Source organism: Lutra lutra, chromosome 13 (assembly GCF_902655055.1).
Source record: "Lutra lutra chromosome 13, mLutLut1.2, whole genome shotgun sequence".
Classification (NCBI taxonomy): Eukaryota; Metazoa; Chordata; class Mammalia; order Carnivora; family Mustelidae; genus Lutra; species Lutra lutra.
Window position 1 is genome coordinate 60578143 of NC_062290.1, and position 17265 is coordinate 60595407.

At 49.2% G+C, this 17265-nt stretch overlaps 1 protein-coding gene across 3 annotated transcripts in view; it reads right to left on the reverse strand.

The window, feature by feature from the left end:
* Positions 1-17265, reverse strand: part of PAX5 (paired box 5) — a 191637-nt gene that overhangs the window by 148302 nt on the left and 26070 nt on the right. For all 3 annotated transcript variants that reach the window (XM_047700944.1, XM_047700946.1, XM_047700945.1), the window contains exons 4-5: positions 13697-13761; positions 9914-10042 (exon numbers count right to left, since the gene is read on the reverse strand). In XM_047700944.1, the coding sequence (XP_047556900.1) occupies positions 9914-10042; positions 13697-13761 (194 nt within the window). The remainder of the gene's footprint in view (positions 1-9913; positions 10043-13696; positions 13762-17265) is intronic.

The following is a 17265-nucleotide window of genomic DNA, read 5'->3' on the forward strand; positions in this document are numbered from 1 at the left end:
GGAAGCCTGATGCAGGGAGATCAGACCTCCAACCCTACAGATACTCTGCTGGAAATGAGGGAAACCTCGGGAGCTGTGCCTTTCCGTGGGAGCTCACATTTGGAGGAGGAGCAGGCACTGCATACCCCAGTGTGCTAGGGCAGGGTTTCCAAAGCCCAGCACGTCTTGTTACTCCCTCCCCAGCTCAAAGACTTGCCATGGCTCCCACTGCCTTCAGGAACTAAGTAAAGGGGAAACTGATGGTACCTCTCCTTTTAACTAAAACCATTTAGCTTCTTTCCCTCTCTGTATGAATGATAAGTTAGCAAACTCAGGGTTCACTGTAGCCTGAAGCAGAGATTCTCAAAGTCTAGTACAGGGACCCTTTTAAGGGATCCCCAAGACCTTTTCAGGGGGTCCTGTGAAGCCAAAACTATTTCACAATAAAATCAAGATTTTATTGGCCTAACTCACTCTCATTCTCTTACAAGTATTCACTGGAGTTTTCTGAAGGCGCTAAGATGTGTGATATCACAGCAGACTGGATACAGAAGCAGGTATGAGAATCCAGCTGTCTTCTATTAAGCCAGATCCTAAAGAGATCTGCAAAATCGTCAAGCAATGCCAGTCTAACTAAATGTTTTGGTCTGGAAAATAGTATTCTTTCTTATTTCAAACATATGACTTATGTTACTTATTTATCATTGTTATTTTTAATGAATTAGTAAATATTTAAACTTTAATGTTTTAATTAACCCACATAAACTAAAAAGCTCTTTGGGGGTCCTTGATAATTTTCAAGTGTTTAAAGGGGCTCCAAGACCAAAAGCTTGAGAACCACTGTTCTAAAATACTGCAACAGAACTTGAGATGGGATTAGGAGGTTGGAATCTTGATGCCACAAAAAACCTTAGGAATTCCTTGATTCCCATAACACAGATGAGGAAACTGAGGCCCAGAGAGAGGAAGGGGTTCCACGGTCAACAGTAAGTTAGCCACAGAATCAGGACAGGAACCCAGAGATCCTACTCCCTCTGGGCTCCGGCCTCTGTCTCGTAAGCCTCTAGTAGCTGGAGCCCTGTGAGGACCCTGAACCACAGGCTGCAGCCACGGATTCAACCATATTCCACAGCCAGAGAGAAGGGACTATGGGATTCTCTGCTCCACAGGGCCAGAGACACACAGAGTGGGGAAGAAAGCCAAGTTGCCTCCCACATCCCACCTTAAATTCCCCTCAGGGAGTGTGCCCCTGTGGCTGAGGTTCTCGATCCCTTAAGCTGTCCCCTCAGCTGACCCCACAACTCTTGTTCTGGTTGACCTCAGAATCAACTCCCTGAGTGGAGAGCCTCACACTCTACCAGCCCATCCTTTACATTTCCCAGGGTTCTCTGGAAACACCAGCACACAGCCCATGGGGAAAGGAACCGCGGGTTGGGAGGGGAGGGCCTGGGCAAAGCAAGTGTGCAAACAGGGGCAGGGAGGGGGTGAGGGGGTATTCAGTGGTGTTGGCTCTCACACAAGCCTCTCACTCACTGAATCAAAGTGAAACTCAGGGACTCGGGGGCCAGGAGGAACCGAAACCTAACTCCCCCCACCCAAGGGACAGGCCCTAGGCACTAGGGAAAGGCCCAAGAAGCCCCTCCAATCGGCCACCTGGCTTCAGGTCCCCTGCTTTACCAAGGAAGCCTGACACTTGTCAGCGTGCCAATGTCTGCAAGGCCAGAAGGACAGGGGAGAGTGGCCAGCCAGGCTGGGAGATGGAAACCCTCATCCCTGCCCCTAAGCATTCCCTGTACGCCCTGAGGCCAGGCCCCTGCGGCTCAGAGCCTGGAGTGCAGGCATCTGCTGGGTGTGGACTGAATGACCTCAGTTTCACTGTTTTGGGCTACAAGAGGTGTGGCTCCTTGACCCTGCCCTGCTGCCTTCCCTACCCCACCCACCATTGGCCTAAGAACCGACTCCCCACTTCCCTGACCACTCCCCACCCCCACACACAACCACACTGGGACAGGCCAGGGTGCTGCCTCCCACAGGCTTCCGCTGCCACAGACTGGACTCAGACTTGTTCTTCAGAGTCCACCCTGGGGCTCCAGAAACTCAAAAGCCTTCGGGTGGAGAAAACTGGAAGATGAATGAACAACTGCCAGCAAGTGGAATAGGGAACAGTGTGAAGACCGCAGACTCAACAGCCACACACGACTGTTGCTATGTGGGAAAGTCCGCCCCGTGTCGCCAGATTGGGGTTTTGGGGGTTTTTTCCCAAGAAAAGCCAAACATCCATATATGAAACCTCCCAGTTTTTAAATGTCAGTAACTCATTCAAAATTATTTTAAATGTGAGGCAAGCCAAGTAGAGCATGACCATCAGGCTGGCCATTGGCACCTGGTTTCTAAGTGATACCCCTCTCAGCAAGCACCCTGGCTCTGAGTCCTGCACAGACAAACCAAAAAATAACTCAGAGAAAGGCCCCTGCATGGCCAGCCTGAGGAGACATCCAGGGAAAACCTCAGGGAGGGCTAGGGAATGGGGTCTGCTCTGGTGAAGCCCCAGGAAAGATTAAGACAAAATGGTAGTCACTTCCTTCCCTCTCTGCAGAGCCTCTCTGGCCTCCAGCCTGGGCCTGATGAATCTGAGGACCTCAGCCAGCTGCGAAGGACTACTGGTCCAACACTGGAAATCCCCTCAGGGAGTGGGCTGGCTCTGGGATCTAGGCCAGGTGAAGAGACCAGCATCAAGGACTGCATTCCTGTTGGAGAGCCCTGCGTGGATAATGGCCCAGAGACAGGAGATCTCAGAGAGAGGCACAGGGAGTGGAAGCACAGAAGGGATGAATAAGAGAAGTGGGAAGCAAAGCAGGAAGGTCGGGGCTCATTGCCAAGACCTAAGGTTAGCCCTGGAATATCAGCAGGGGTTGGTTCCCCTCCCCCGCAACTCCCCCACCCGCGTCGCACAGGCTGATGGGGCTGCTGGTGGCTTTCAACAATGGGGGCAGCAGCCAGACCCAGGAGAATGGGAGAGATGGGAAAGAAGAAACAGAACTGTCACATCAAACAGCAGCAGGATACCAAGGACATTCTGAGGAATCCATTCTCTCCCTCTGGGTTTTCCAGATTTTTACTCTGTGACCTGGTCGGACCCCTTCTCTTCTCCAAGCTTGTTTTCCCTGCTGAATAATGACTGGAATGACCTGTCCTAGATGTTCTCCAAGGCCCTTTCCTCCAACGGGGAGTCTTGAGGTCCACGCTGGTGACCCCACCTCCATCTCCCCCAGGCCCAGGTGGTCTGCCTTCTGTGCTCTACCTTGGAACCTCTCCTGTGTACCTAGGAGCTCTTTTTGTGGGAAACTGAGACTGGATCCTTTTATTCTTCCATCACAGGGGCTAGAAGACCAAGATCTCCAGGAAAGGAAGCAAAGGAAAGCAAGTGGCCCTTCGTTTTGCTGCTGACACGTGGGGGCACTGTTGTTCAGTCTTGATGCCACAACAGTCTTACAAACAGGAAGTTGGTGGTGGGCAGATCCGCTCTTCTCAGTCGCCCAGAGAGAACTCTGACTGGGGCCAGCCTGCCTTCAGCCAGGGGCTGGCCTCACACCCTCTGGCCCCAGTCTCCCTCTGATGATTTCATTTTATCCTCACAATAACCCGACAGGCTTGTGCTGCCTATGTTCTCCAAATGACAAAGTAGAGGGTCAGAGAGATTAAGTAACTTGCAGAAGATGTCACCACAGAAGTCCTCACATCACTGTGTCCCTGGCCTGTGAGCCTTGTCCTTTCCTTGATGCCTCACCGTCTTATTTGGGGCTCTCCAGAGAGATCAGAGATCTGTGGAATCAAGGGCTGCTTATAGGGGTGCCTGGGTGGCTCAGTGGATTAAGCCGCTGCCTTTGGCTCAGGTCATGATCTCAAGGTCCTGGGATCGAGCCCCGCATTGAGCCCCGCATCGAGCCCCGCATCGAGCCCCACATCGAGCCCCACATTGAGCTCTCTGCTCAGCAGGGAGCCTGCTTCCCCCCACCTCTCTGCCTGACTCTTTGCCTACTTGTGATCTCTCTCTCTGTCAAATAAATAAATAAAATCTTTAAAAAAATAAATTAAAGGGCTGCTTAAAAGTCCTAACTCAGGAAGCCTGACCTTTCCACACATCCCATTCCCTTCTGGGAAATCTGAGAGGGGTCTCCGCACCTTCTGCTCCAGCCTTCCATCCCAAGCTCTGGAGCAGCAGGCAGGGTCTGAGTGTCCAGCAAGGAAAGGGGTCCTAATAGAGGATGATCAGGGTCTGCTCATGCTCAGGGGGCCCTGTGGTCTGGGGGATTCTGAAAGTCCTTCCCTCCCTGCAGTGGTTCCCATGGAGGTCTGCAGAGCAGGACTGAGCTGGGGCTTCCAACCTGAGTGAGAGAGGAGCAGGGGGTTGGTAAGAGGGATAGCAAAAGCGAACACCAGAAGAGGGAGAGAGAAGTGTATACGTGTGTTTGAGCATGTAAAAGTTGTGTGCATGTGTGTGAGGGTGTGCGTCAACGTGTGTGAAAGAGTGTTGTGAAAGACAGTGTGTGTATGTGGTGTGGGAGAGTGTATTTGTATATGAGAGTGTATGGCAGAGAGTGTGTGTGTGTGTATGTGTGTGTGTGTGTGTGTGTGTGTGAGAGAAGGTTTGTGTGTGCAGTGTGTGTATGTGTAGGAGATTGCGTGACAAAGAGTGTTGTGAGAGTGTGTAAGAGGGCGTGTGTGTGTGTGTGTATGTGTGTGTGAGACAGAGTGTGTGTGTGGTTGGGGAGAAAGAGAGAGAGAAAGAATGCAGACCAGGAGACAGAAGCAGACACAGAAAAAGTCTATTAACATAAACAGAGGCAGATGCACCCCCAAATGAAAGTCATGGGGAGGGATACAAAGACATAGAGAAAAGAGAAAAGAGGGGTAGACCCAGTCATGACAGGAGCCCCTGCTAAATGCCCCCGAACTTCTCCTTGAGGGTCTTGCTGGACTTGGCATCTCTCAGAAAGGACAGGCCACCTAGGGGTTTTAGATGACTTTCCTGTGCCCTCTTCAGGCAGAGAGCAGTCCAGGGTCCAGAAGGCCAGAAATTCCACCTGCAGTGTATCCTCTCCTGCCCAGAAAGCAGCTCAGGCTCCCACAGTCCGCGCTGGTGCCGGACTGGGCAGCTTTCTGAGCTAGTGAAAGGGATTTTCATTCGGCTGACCTTAGTGTGTTCAGGGCCTTTCAAACTCTGGAGGGCTAAGGGGAGGGTGAAGTCGAGGGGACCTGAATGGGAGCCCCAGAGATGGTGAACAGAGGCTGCACCAGAGATCAAAGGCCCAGGAAGAAACAGAGGGTCGGGGCTGCCCTTTCACCCATGGCCACTATTCACAGCTCCGCCTCTCTGCCAAGTCCACCCTGGGGAGGGAATCACTGCTCTCAGGCTTTGTACCCACAGCCCAGTGGGATTCCCAAGGCCTATCCTGGAGACTTCTCTGTGAAAGCTCTTAGGCTGGCCCAAGGAGGGGAGGAGGCTGCATCCCACATCTGGGCAGCACACCACCCTGACCCTCAGTATTATCCACAAGCCCCCTGAGCATCTCTGGGTCCTGTGCCCTGTGCCAAAGAGCAGGCCAGGGAGAGAAACCGTGTGCTGTGTGGCCTCTGCCCAGTCAAGTCCATGTGGATGGCCACCTCCGAGTCAGGAGGCAGGAAGGAAAAACAAATAGGTAGAACCACTTTCAGACAGACAGCCAGAGAAGCACGTGCTTCCCCAATTGGAATAGGCCTCAAAAATCACAGAGTCCTTTGGCACCTGGGTAGCTCAGTCGTTAAGCTGCTGTCTTCAGCTCAGGGTCCCAGGGTCCTGGGGTCAAGCCCCACATCAGGCTCCCTGCTCAGCCGGAGGCCTGCTTCTCCCTCTCCCACTCCCCATGTTTGTATTCCCTCTCTTGCTATCTCTCTCTCTCTCAAATAAATAAAATCTTTAAAAAAAAAAAAATTCATGGAGTCCAAACCAAAATGTCTTATTTGGCTCTCCTGCCTCTCCTTTGTCTAGCCCCTGCTCACACATCTGATAACAGGGAGCTCATTACCTTTTCAACCGAGTGCTCTCATCCTTGGCCCAACCTGGCTGCTGTTTGAAAGCTGTTCCTTGCCCTAAGCTGTGCTCTGCCTCCTCGGAGCTTCCTGCTGCCAGCCCCAGCTCTGCTCTCAGCGGCCCCAGGGCCTTCTCTGCTACATGAGCCACACACAGCTCATCTGAGATTCGGACACAGTGGCCATATCCCCGAAGCCAATCTTGGAGGCAAACGTCCCAGGGAGAGTCCTAGAATTTCTAGACTGGAAGGGCTGTTGGCAATCCACTAGTCAAACAGTTGTTCTAACTTGTTTGTTTTTACTACAGAACTCTTTATTCAAATAGAGCTTTCTGTGGAAGCCCAAAATACCAAAGAGAAACCCTCCAGGTTGAGATTACCCACTCCCCTCGCTTACTAATTATGAACACTCAACAGGCAGAGGACTGACCCATTCCACCAAAGAGCCCTTACTAAGCACATATTATGTGCCAAGCACTTGTACCAAAGCCACATTACCCAATACAACAGCCACTGGGCATGTCAGGAGGCTCCTGAACACAGTGAAATGGGGCTAGTGCAACTGAGGGACTCCATTTTAAATTTCATGTGATTTTAATTATTTTAAATTTAAAAACAGAAGCAATATAAAGTATTCCTGCCTTGATAAAGGGCCACTTCTTAGGAAGAGGCTTCCTGTGTCCCTTTGGTCAGAATCAGCCCCTCCCTGCCTTGCTCTCCCGCTCTGGTATTGCTGCCCATCGTGGCAGCACCTGACACGCTGCCAGGTGGCGGGACTGCGGGCTTGCCAGTCTTGTCTGCCAGCCCGTGAGTTCTAGAGGGCAGCCCTGTGTGACTAGACCCTATGACCACCACCCCCAGCCCTGAGGCCTGGGCAGAAGAGCGGCACCAGGAAATGCCCAAGTCCTAGCTGGAGATGACTGCAAAGCAGAGTGGAGTGAGCAACGCCACCCTATAGGGCCTCAGTCTCCTCATCGGAGAAATGGGAGTGAGGATTCCTCTCGGCCTCTTCCCCTTGGCCTTCTATGCCTCTCTCCCTCATGGCCCTTCCCTCAGGCTGCCAAGGGCTCCTGGGGAAAATAGTGCCATGGTCTCCAGCAAGGCGCCAGCCCCACCATGGACTCAGCAATGCTGGTTTCTGACCTTCTCACCACACTCTTTGCAGCAGCATCCAACCTACTCTCTAGGCCCTTCTGCCTGAAACTCTTCCACACACTGTTCCCAGGCTCTGCCCAGCCCCAGGCTGCTCTGCCTTCAAAGCATCTCTCTGGAGGGACCCAGGGGTAATAGATAGTGGGAAAATACCAGGGAACTGAGGCCTTTGGGGGCTCTCCAGCTCTTCCCAACTCCCCAGGCCACACCACCTGTGTCACCAGAACTCTTTGGTGCCTCGATTTCCTCCCCTATAAGATAGAGGTGGCATTTTCTGCCTCTTTAACTCCCCCTGAAGCCAGTGCAAGGATCCAGGGAGATAAAGAAAGAGGACAGGAAAGGGCAGGAGGGAGCACCGTGGAGTGAGTACTCCTCCCAGACAGTGTGCTGGTGGGAACAAGGGCACTTCTGCCCACCTTCCTGCTCAGTACACTCCTGGTGATGCAAGACGGGGAGAGAGGGAGGCTCTGGTTGCCAACTGTGCCTCCTGCTCTTACCAATCCTGTCAGGTTCTAGGACCGTCATCAAATCATTCTCCCTTAGCCCCCAGACCGCAGAATAGATCACTTCCCAGGTCTTTCTGGGGATCAGGACTTGATCGCAAAGATTATTGAATCCCACATCTAATTCTTGACACTCTTCTATAGCCACCCCAGCACATGTTCACTTAGGTTCATTTCCATGCCTCTAGTGACAGGGTACTCACTATCTCTCAAGTTTGCCCCAGACACTCTCACATTTACATGTTCTTTCTTACACTGGGCTGAACTCCCCTCTGTATCTGCTGCCCGCTGGCCTTGAAGGCCAACAGCAAAGTCTCATTCCTCTCACCTTCTGAGCCAGCCCCCCAAATATTTGAAGGCAACAATCCAGCCCTGATCATTCTTCATTGTATCAAAACAACTCCAGAGCCTCAAGGTGTTTTCCAGGCACTATGATATCCAGACCCCTATCCATCCAGGTTAGGGTCACCTGAACACATTTCCATCTGTCACTGTCCTTCTTAAAGGTCAATACCCCAAATGGGCCACCGTCCTCAAGGAATGACCTGATGGCACAGAGCAGTCTAGACCAACAACACACCTGCATTCTGACCACTCAATACATTTCATTTATTTTTAAAATTTATTTATTTCAAGTAGGCTCCATACCCAGTGTGGGGTTTGAACTCACGACCCCAAGATCAAGAATCACAGGCTCTACCCACGGAGCCAGCCAGGTGCCCCTTGAGACCTTTCAAAGCAGCATGAGAAGCTAAACAGTGGCCACTGATCAGAGACTGAAAGCCAGTATGGTGTTCCACAAACACAGTGAAACAGCCCTCCTCCCCCAAATCAGGACCTGTCTGTTTGGTGGTAAACATCAAACCAGATTTTTTTTTTTTCTTCAAAAATCTCTGCTGGGATCCCTCAGCCTGTGAGGGAGTGTCACACAACCCGCCCCTCCACCGTGATCAAACACAGCTGGGCCCCCAGCTTGGGCACATCTGCTGCACGTCCAGGTGACAATGGGAGAAAAGATGACAGCATCAACCCCATAAACCAACAGAGATGGTAGGCCTACTGCCTCCTGCGGTAACACAGCACAGCACCCGCTGAGTTAAAGATTTCTGACATCTGCTCCAAGTGGCAAGAACAGGGGAAAGAGGTGAGGTGGGTTCCAAAGCCGTGAACCATCCACACACACCCCCCTCAGCTCCAAACGGAGGCCCCAGGCCCAGCCTCTGCACAGCCCGGAACACGCAGACCACAGGCCAATCCACTGCTGGGCTGACTCAATTTTCTAGTTACAGATCTTAAGTACTTAGGCATGTGCTCACGAGAACATACATCCCTTACAGGGAGCCGAGAAAGGGAATTGTGCCGAGGAACAGAATAATTGAGTCAAGATTTCTGTCACGCGGCTCTCAGGCCCTAAACCATGGGTGGTTTGTTTTTTTTTTCCCTTTCCTGACGAAGGTCTTACAGACTCCCAGGGGTCCGTTTCTCCTTTCAAACCCATTAACATCAGCCACACTGGCAGCCTGTCCAGGCCACAGAGAGCCAGGTAAAGGCGGGGCAGTGTCCAGAATGGAGATGGCCAGCTCCAGAGATCCAGCCAGCAGACGCACACGGGGGTTGAGAAAAACCAACTGGGAAGATTGTCATCTTTGTAATCCCGGGGTTGGGGGGGCACCATACTCCTTCCTCCCAGCCCCAAGGGCAGAGATGAGATGATTCACTTCCTCAACCCCCAGCATCACCACTGCTGGAGGCCTTCCTGGGAAAGTGTGCACAGCCCTTCCAGAAGCCACCTGCTGACCTCTCAGGGCAAGGCACCCAACACCCCCTCCCGACCACCCCCAGTGCTCTGGTGCAGAGGGGACAAGGACATGCACACACCCTTCACGTCCTGCCCTCAGGCATCAGATCTGCACAGGGATCTTCTCACACACCACCAAGCTCAGGCCACAAGGGTTGTGCCAGGCCCACTCTCCTCCCGCCAAGGGGTGAAGATGAGGGCAGGCCAGTGGGAAGCCCCCAGTTCCCAGCTCGCAGCCCCGCTGCCTCTCCCAGAGCAATCAGCCCCTGCCCGCGTCCCCTCCACCTGGGGACTCAGGGGCTCTGCAGGTAAGCAGGTGCTCAGTGGACATCTTCACTTCCGCCCCTGACTGATCGCCCCACAGCAGAGCCCGGCGGGTTCACCCCGGACAAGGCTGCGTGGCCATCTCTTACCTTCATCCCTCTTGCGCTTGTTGGTGTCGGCGCTGGGGGACGTGATGCCCAGGATGCCGCTGATAGAGTACGAGGAGCCGGCCGAGTCCGTGCTCACCGACGACACCTGCGTCACGGAGCCCGTGGACACTGCGCAGAGGGAGAGGGGCGGTCAGGGCTGCAGGAGCAGGCGGCGCTTTGGGCCACCAGCCCAAACAAAGGCGCTCGCCCTGCACTGGGCTGATGCGACTGCTGAGCAGGGGAGTGCAGGGCGCAGGGAGTACGTGCTGAGGACACTCGCCCCAGGGCAGCCGCTACACCTGGGCTATGTGAGCAGCCCACAGGGGGCTGTTTGCCCAGGTTTTCTGCTGCTGGGGGCGGTGAGAGGGAGAGGATGGGCTGCCAAGAGGACTGGCGGTGCAGAAGGGAGCTCAGGACAGTGTCAGAAGGGCACTCGCTCCAATCCCAGCCTGTCCAAGGATGCAGGAAGCTGGGGAATGGAGAAGAGAGAGACGGGGGAGCTAGGGCCCACCACCAGCCACAGCTAAATTAAAAAGACCTAGATGATTCATTAAGCAGGTTCAGTCCCTGCTACAAATCCACCCCTCCATGAAGACGGGAGGGCCTGCACATTCCTACATACAGCCAACAAAACTCCAAACAGTAATCCATCCCTTCTTTTTATAGTTCCTCACCCTTTTCTCCTTCCAGTTTACCTGGATTCTAATATTTAATATTAATTATGTAATAATGATAGGCTATAGAATAGACTCTATATTGTGCACACATCCTAATCATTGACATATAGAATAATGATAATTAACGTTTTCAGAGAACTTCCTCTGTGCCAGGCATTACTGAAGCATTTTTTGATTTAATTCTAAGAACAATCCTATAAGGGAGGCAGTATTATTAGCTCGTTGGAAAGGTAAGGGAACCAAGGCCCAGAGAATGGTAAGTGACTTGCCCAAGGCCACAGAGCTCAGAAACTGAAGTCTGAACCTCTCGAGTAACCTGTTCCTCGTTAAGGAATCATTGAAGACAATTCTATGCTTCACATTAGTGCAGTGCTTTTCATCTGACGGTTCTAACAACCTAAAATGCTATTATTTTCCCCCTTTGGTAAACGAGGCTCCACAGGTGAAGGGATTTATTTGCTCAGTGTCATCTAGCCAGTAAGCAGTAGCCCTAGAGCTTAGCCTCGGGTCTGCTGACCTCAAGTCTAGACTTCCCCCTGTCCAGAAATGGGCCGGGGTTAGTCACTTAGGGTGAGTGAAGCCAGGTCTCTCTACATTCCTAAGGATAAGCATGGGGGAGGGGAAGTTTCATGCAAGTCTCACATTAACTCCTAACCCCAGAGTCCAAGGGAAAGACCAGTCAGTCAGTCGTCAGGGTCCTCGCAAGCTCTCCAGCCGAATTTCCATTTCTGGGCTGTGGGAATTCCTTCTTGGTTCATTAAAACCTACAAACCAATCTCAGACACATTTCCTTGGGCTATACCTAGCTGGAGGCAGGTGGAGCCGCCTTTGACTCTAAAGTGTAGGAAATTACGAGAAATGGTGGTGATTGCATGAGAAGCTGTTTGTTGCTTTCCTTGGAGCATATCCAGCTCTTGCTCCTACAGACCTAGAGGGAACAGTGCCTTTCTTCTCATATTTGAGTTAGATTTTTAGATCTTCCTTAGGAGACACAGAAGTAGAAATCGTTAACTTCTCTTTTCCTTCACCAGAAGAGGCTCCTCAAAATAGATTTATGCAAATCTCACAACCTTTTCTGTATTAAGGTGCAAAGAACAGAGGAAGAAAGAAGATCACAAGTCACTTGGTACTTTAAAAAACAACCACCACGTACAATCAAGGCTCGCCATGTTGCCAACAGAGCCAATGACATTTTGTGATTGCACTAAACTCCCAAGACCCAAGTTCCAGTCCTGACTCGGCTCTGCCACATACAAAGCAGGGTACCCTTGGGCTAGTTAATCAATCTCTCAACTTCTATTTCCTCTGCCCTCAGTAACTTTGTAAGCTATAAGGGGCTGTACACATATAAGATGGATCTTTTATAAAAATTGCTGAGACGAAACAAAGCATTCTGCTGACCTCAAGTAGAACTGTTCCTCTAACCCAACTGTAGCACTAGTATCAGTACTTAGTCTGATACTCATTGTTCCCTGATCTGAAACAGTTAAAGCTACAAGTGAAAAATCTCAGCCACAAACATTTCCCCAGGAACCCTCCTCAATCCTCTTCACCCCAGCTCAAGAGAGCTGGTAGTTCCCTTCCTTTGGCTCACACAGTGCCCTGTACTTTCTTCTTGAGTCTTATCTCAGTGTTTTGCAAACTTCTTACATTCCCTACTCAGACTGAGAAGCCCTTGAGATAGGGGATTAAGTCCTGCCTCCTTTAAAACACCCGTCTTCTGCAAAGCAGGGGCTTAGCAAACACTTTCTGAATGGACTACTAAAGAAAAGTTATTTATTTATTCATTTATTATTTATTTACTTTTAATTTATTTATTTAAATTTAAATACAATTAACACATAATGTATTATTTGTTTCAGGGGTACAGGTCTGTGATTCATCAGTCTTATATAATTATTTTAGGGGCACCTGGGTGGCTCAGTCAGTTAAGCATCCACTTTCGGTTCAGGACATGATCTCAGGGTCCTGGGATGGAGCCCCTGCATTGGGCTCCCTGCTCAGCGGGAAACCTGCTTCTCCCTCTCTCTCTGCCCCTCCCCCCTGCTCCTGCTCTCTCTCTCTCTCAAATAAATAAATAAAATCTTAAAAAAAAAAAAAAGGAATTATTTTATGGTAGGGAGGGATTCTCTCTTACCTTCATCCAAAGAGGCAACCATGGAGGACCAAAACCTCAGGGAGCATCTCATTTGTGTCCCTCAGTCTACAAATGGGGAAACTAAGGCTCAGAGAAGTAAAGGGACTTACACAGTTCACTGGATGAGTTCGTGGCAGAGCTGGCAGAGCCTGGCCTCTGCCCATTCCCGCATCACCATGGGAAGTTCAAGTTTGCAGTTAAAGAGGGAGTGACATTACACAGTCTGAGACATTATTAAGTGACAGTAATAGGGACTGTCAGAGGCTTACTGAATGGCCACCACTCTTTTATAGGAGAACAACCTTAGCCCCAGTGACATATGTCACTGTCATCTCACAGTCTTTGTGGGGAAAGGAAAGGCACAGGGAAACTTCTGGTCTCCTCAAAAGGACCCCCAGGCTTCCAAGCACCGCTCCCTCAGACTATCCCCCGTGAGTGTCAAAACCCCCACGGCAGCCCTCAACCGTTCACAGAGTACATGAGATCGAAGCGAGAGAGGAGAGAGAGAAAGTTTGGGAAGTTTTGCCACATCTTCACTCAAGACTGCAAGTGCACAAAGAATTGTGGAAGGGCTGGTTGATAGAAGAAAAAAACACATTCAAAACTACTTACTGACTAATGATGCAGAAAATGTTATGAATAAGTATCCCTTTCTTGATTTATTACTTTAATTATCTGACATTCTATAGACCCCCATTAGTGGATTTTTTTTTTTTTTGGCTTAGATTTCAATTTTCTGTCTCATGGTGAAAGCTATTTATCATAATAATCAGTAAAATTCAAAACCTTTTAGCAGTATTTATAAAATTCATTTACCAGGTTCAGCCCTTGGAGAATGACAAAGAAGGCGCATTAGTACGTGTGCCGAAGTGTTTTATGCAGAATTATCTGTCCATAAGAATGATTAAAAGTTCTTTAGAATATTTGGAGCCCATTAGATTTTTAAATTTTTTTTAAAGTTCTTCTTACCTATGCTGTGACTGGAAGCTGGGACTGGCTGGTTGGGTGGTTGTTGTACTTTCGTCCGGATGATCCTGTGGACAGGTGGGAAAGAAATAAATGGTTATTTGCCATCGTGGAGAAGATATCTCAACTAGCTCTGCACAGACAACCAGAAAAGCCATATCAAGCGGGGGCAGAGAAGGAGGGAGGTTATGACCCTAGATTGGGAGTTAGAGGGTTCAAAGAGCTATGAACTAGTGCCAACTCAGCCCCTACCTCCCTGGGTGTCTTGGGATAACTTGTGCCCCTGTCTGGGATTCGAGGGCCTCTTCTGTAGAAAAAGGGTGATATGTTAGTGTTACGAATGGGCATCTTCTTTCCTCTGGAGCAGATGCAGCTCCTGAAAGAAACTCCTGAGTGATGTTAGGGAGTTTCTTCCCTTCCCTGGAACTGTGCCCCTCTTCGGTGGAATGACAGGACTGAACCAGGTCACCTCTCTGTTCCCTAGGGGCCCATGTGCTCTTGTTTTCTCTGCCTTAGAGAGCTATAGAACGAGTCACATCCCCACCTGTCAAAAATTATCAAGGAAGTGGATGTTTATTGCTCTCAAACTAAAAAGGATTAAAGGGCTGGCTTGGCTTTGCTATAAGGAGCCTTCCAAAGTTGTCTTGTACAAAAATCTCATGCTTAAGCTCCAACAGGGCCAGGAACCGGGGGTGTTCTGGCCTGTCTTTCCAGAGACCTCGCTCTAGTTCTAATATGATGAACTTGATTGTGACCCTGGGCAAGTCCACTCCTTTGTGGGCCCCAGGACAACGAGGGAGTTGGAACAGATCACTCTACTTACTTTGAGTAATTAAATCCTTTTTTTGGGAAAAAGTCTTCCAGAAAAGCCTACTGTATAAAAGGGGTAAGAGCAGTACTGCCTTCCCTTTGCACCTGCTGGCTCTGATGTTCCTCACAGAGCACTGGACTCTGGGAAGCTCAGTCTGTAAATTTCTACCTGGAACAACACACTCATATAGGCCTCCTCCATGAGACCCCAAGCCCTCTGTGTCATAGGGCACGCAACCAGGGCCAGGCCAGAAGCCCCTGCGGGGTCTACAAGAAAGTTTCTTCCCTGGCATTTGGGGAAAGTGTGGGTGGTAATACAACTTTTCTTTGGAAAAGTTCTACTTCAGCCTCTATTACCTTTTAAAAGAAATTAGAGTTTTTATTTTCTTTTTTTTTAAGATTTTATTTATTTATTTTGACAGAGAGAAAGAGCACAGGTAGACAGAGTGGCCAGCAGAGGGAGAGGGAGAAGGGAGAAGCAAGCTCTCTGCTGAATGGGGAGCCCGACATGGGACTCGATCCCAGGACTCTGGGGTCATGACTTGAGCTGAAGGCAGCGGCTTAATGGACTGAGCCACCCAGGTGCCCCTAGAGTTTTTTTTTTCTTTTAATTATAAAAGCAACTTTGTGCTTATTGTAGACTATTAGGGCAATAAATAAGAAGAATAAATGGAAGAAGGATAAAGAAAGAAAGAAGACATCTAAAATCACATTTCAGTGTATTTCCTTTATGCTAACATTCCTATGCATATGAAGAAATATCCATTTTCTGATAGCAAAATCAGGATTAAAACATGTACACAGTGTGTATCCCGCTCTCTTCACTCCATGCCATAGGAGAGGCTTTTTCACATTCCAGACCATTATTTCTGGAAGTCCAAGTTGCAAGCTGCACTGGGTCTCCAGCCTGAACAAATGGAGAGCAGTGAGGATACCGTGGCTGAGTTATGGCCTCCGCCCTCTGAGATCTCACAGCTCAGTGGTGGGCACCCAGGCTGCTCAGCATGCTCGGCTGAGAGCCTGGAACGAATATTTCCCTTCCCACCACAGCCCAACCACGGGTCCTCTGGAGTCCAGGCCCTTGAACCTCCAGGGTCCTTTGCCCCTTCCTATGAGTCAGTGTAAGTGTTGCAGCAAATGTATTCGGTATTTGTTTGTTTTCTCCAATATTCAAATGGCTTATTTAACTCAGCAAACACAGAACATATTCACAAGGACCTGGGAGGGAGGTAGTCTTTTGGAACCAACTGGAATTAAGCTAGAATCTGATCCAATTTTTAGTATTTTTGTGTATGTCACCTTCTTTGTGCATACATGCGTGTTTGTGTACAGAGACAGAGCTCAGTGTGAATATATGGATACATCAGATGTAAATGTAGTTTATCCATGCTATGGTTTATATATGTACAAAAATATGGTGATGTATTTCAAAACTATTTCCCATTACTTCCAGTCCTAACTGGACTGGAAAAGTCCTAACTTTTCAAAGAATTGTCTGGCCATTAAATTTAAGGGAAGAAAATTTTATTTTCCTTATTTTTCTTTCAATGTGTTTATAAATCATTTGGTAAGACATTATCAATTGTTATAAATCACTGAGAGGCAGCTGCAGCTATTAATTAAATACACGGGCTCTGCAGGATGCCTGGGTGGCTCCGTCAGTTAAGTGGTGGTTAAGGGACTGCCTTTGCTCTGGTCATGATCCCAGGATCCTGGGATCAAGCCCCACTTCGGGCTTCCTGCTCAGCAGTGGGTGGACCTGCTTCTCCCTCTCCCTCTGCCGCTCCCCCTGCCTGTGCTCTCCTGCTCTCTCTCTCTGTCAAATAAATAAATAAAATCTTTAAAAAAAATAAAAAATTATATAAATACATATATACATACATACACACACACACAGGCTCCAGAATCAGACTACTAGTGTTTGGATCCCAGTTTTCCAACTTGCCAGCTGCATGTCCTAGAGTAAATTACTTAACCTCTCTGCGTCTCAGTTTCTTTACCTGCAAAGTGGGACTAAGAATCATTCCCACCTCATTGGGTTATTATGATAATTTAACTAATTAATTATTTAGAAGAGCAGCTACTACATAGTAAATTCTCTATAAATGCTATTATTTTCAGTAGTATCTTCATAACAACTAAAGACTAGCTTCAACCTTAAAAGGTCCATATTTTCCACAAATGCCTTAAAAACACATGGGATCCCCCTGGGAGTGGGGCAGGAGATTGCTGCTATCCCCACACCCTATTTTTAAGGCTGTAGTGGGGTTGTCCTCCATAGGCGAGACCAGAGTATAGGGAACCCTCCAAAGCTGTCCCCAAAGATAGAGATTTTGTCCATCTGCTTGCAGCAGCTGCCAAAAAAAAAAAAAAAAAAAAGAACAAAGAACAAAGAGCATTATCTTCCACTGTGAAGAAATGGCAGTGGGAATAATAAGACTAATTGATTCACAGCAATTCTTTAAAAATTAGAAATTAACAAAAAAAATTTTTTTAAGATTTTATTTATTTATTTGACAGGCAGAAATCACAAGTAGGCAGAGAGTCAGGCAGAGAGAGAGGGAAGCAGGCTCCCCGCCAAGCAGAGAGCCCCATGTGGGGCTCGATCCCAGGACCCCGAGATCACAACCCGAGCCGAAGGCAGAGCCTAACCCACTGAGCCACCTAGGTGACCCAAAAATTAACAAAAAAAAATTTTTTTTAAATTAACAAGCAATCGGGCGCCTGGGTGGCTCAGTGGGTTAAGCCATTGCCTTCGGCTC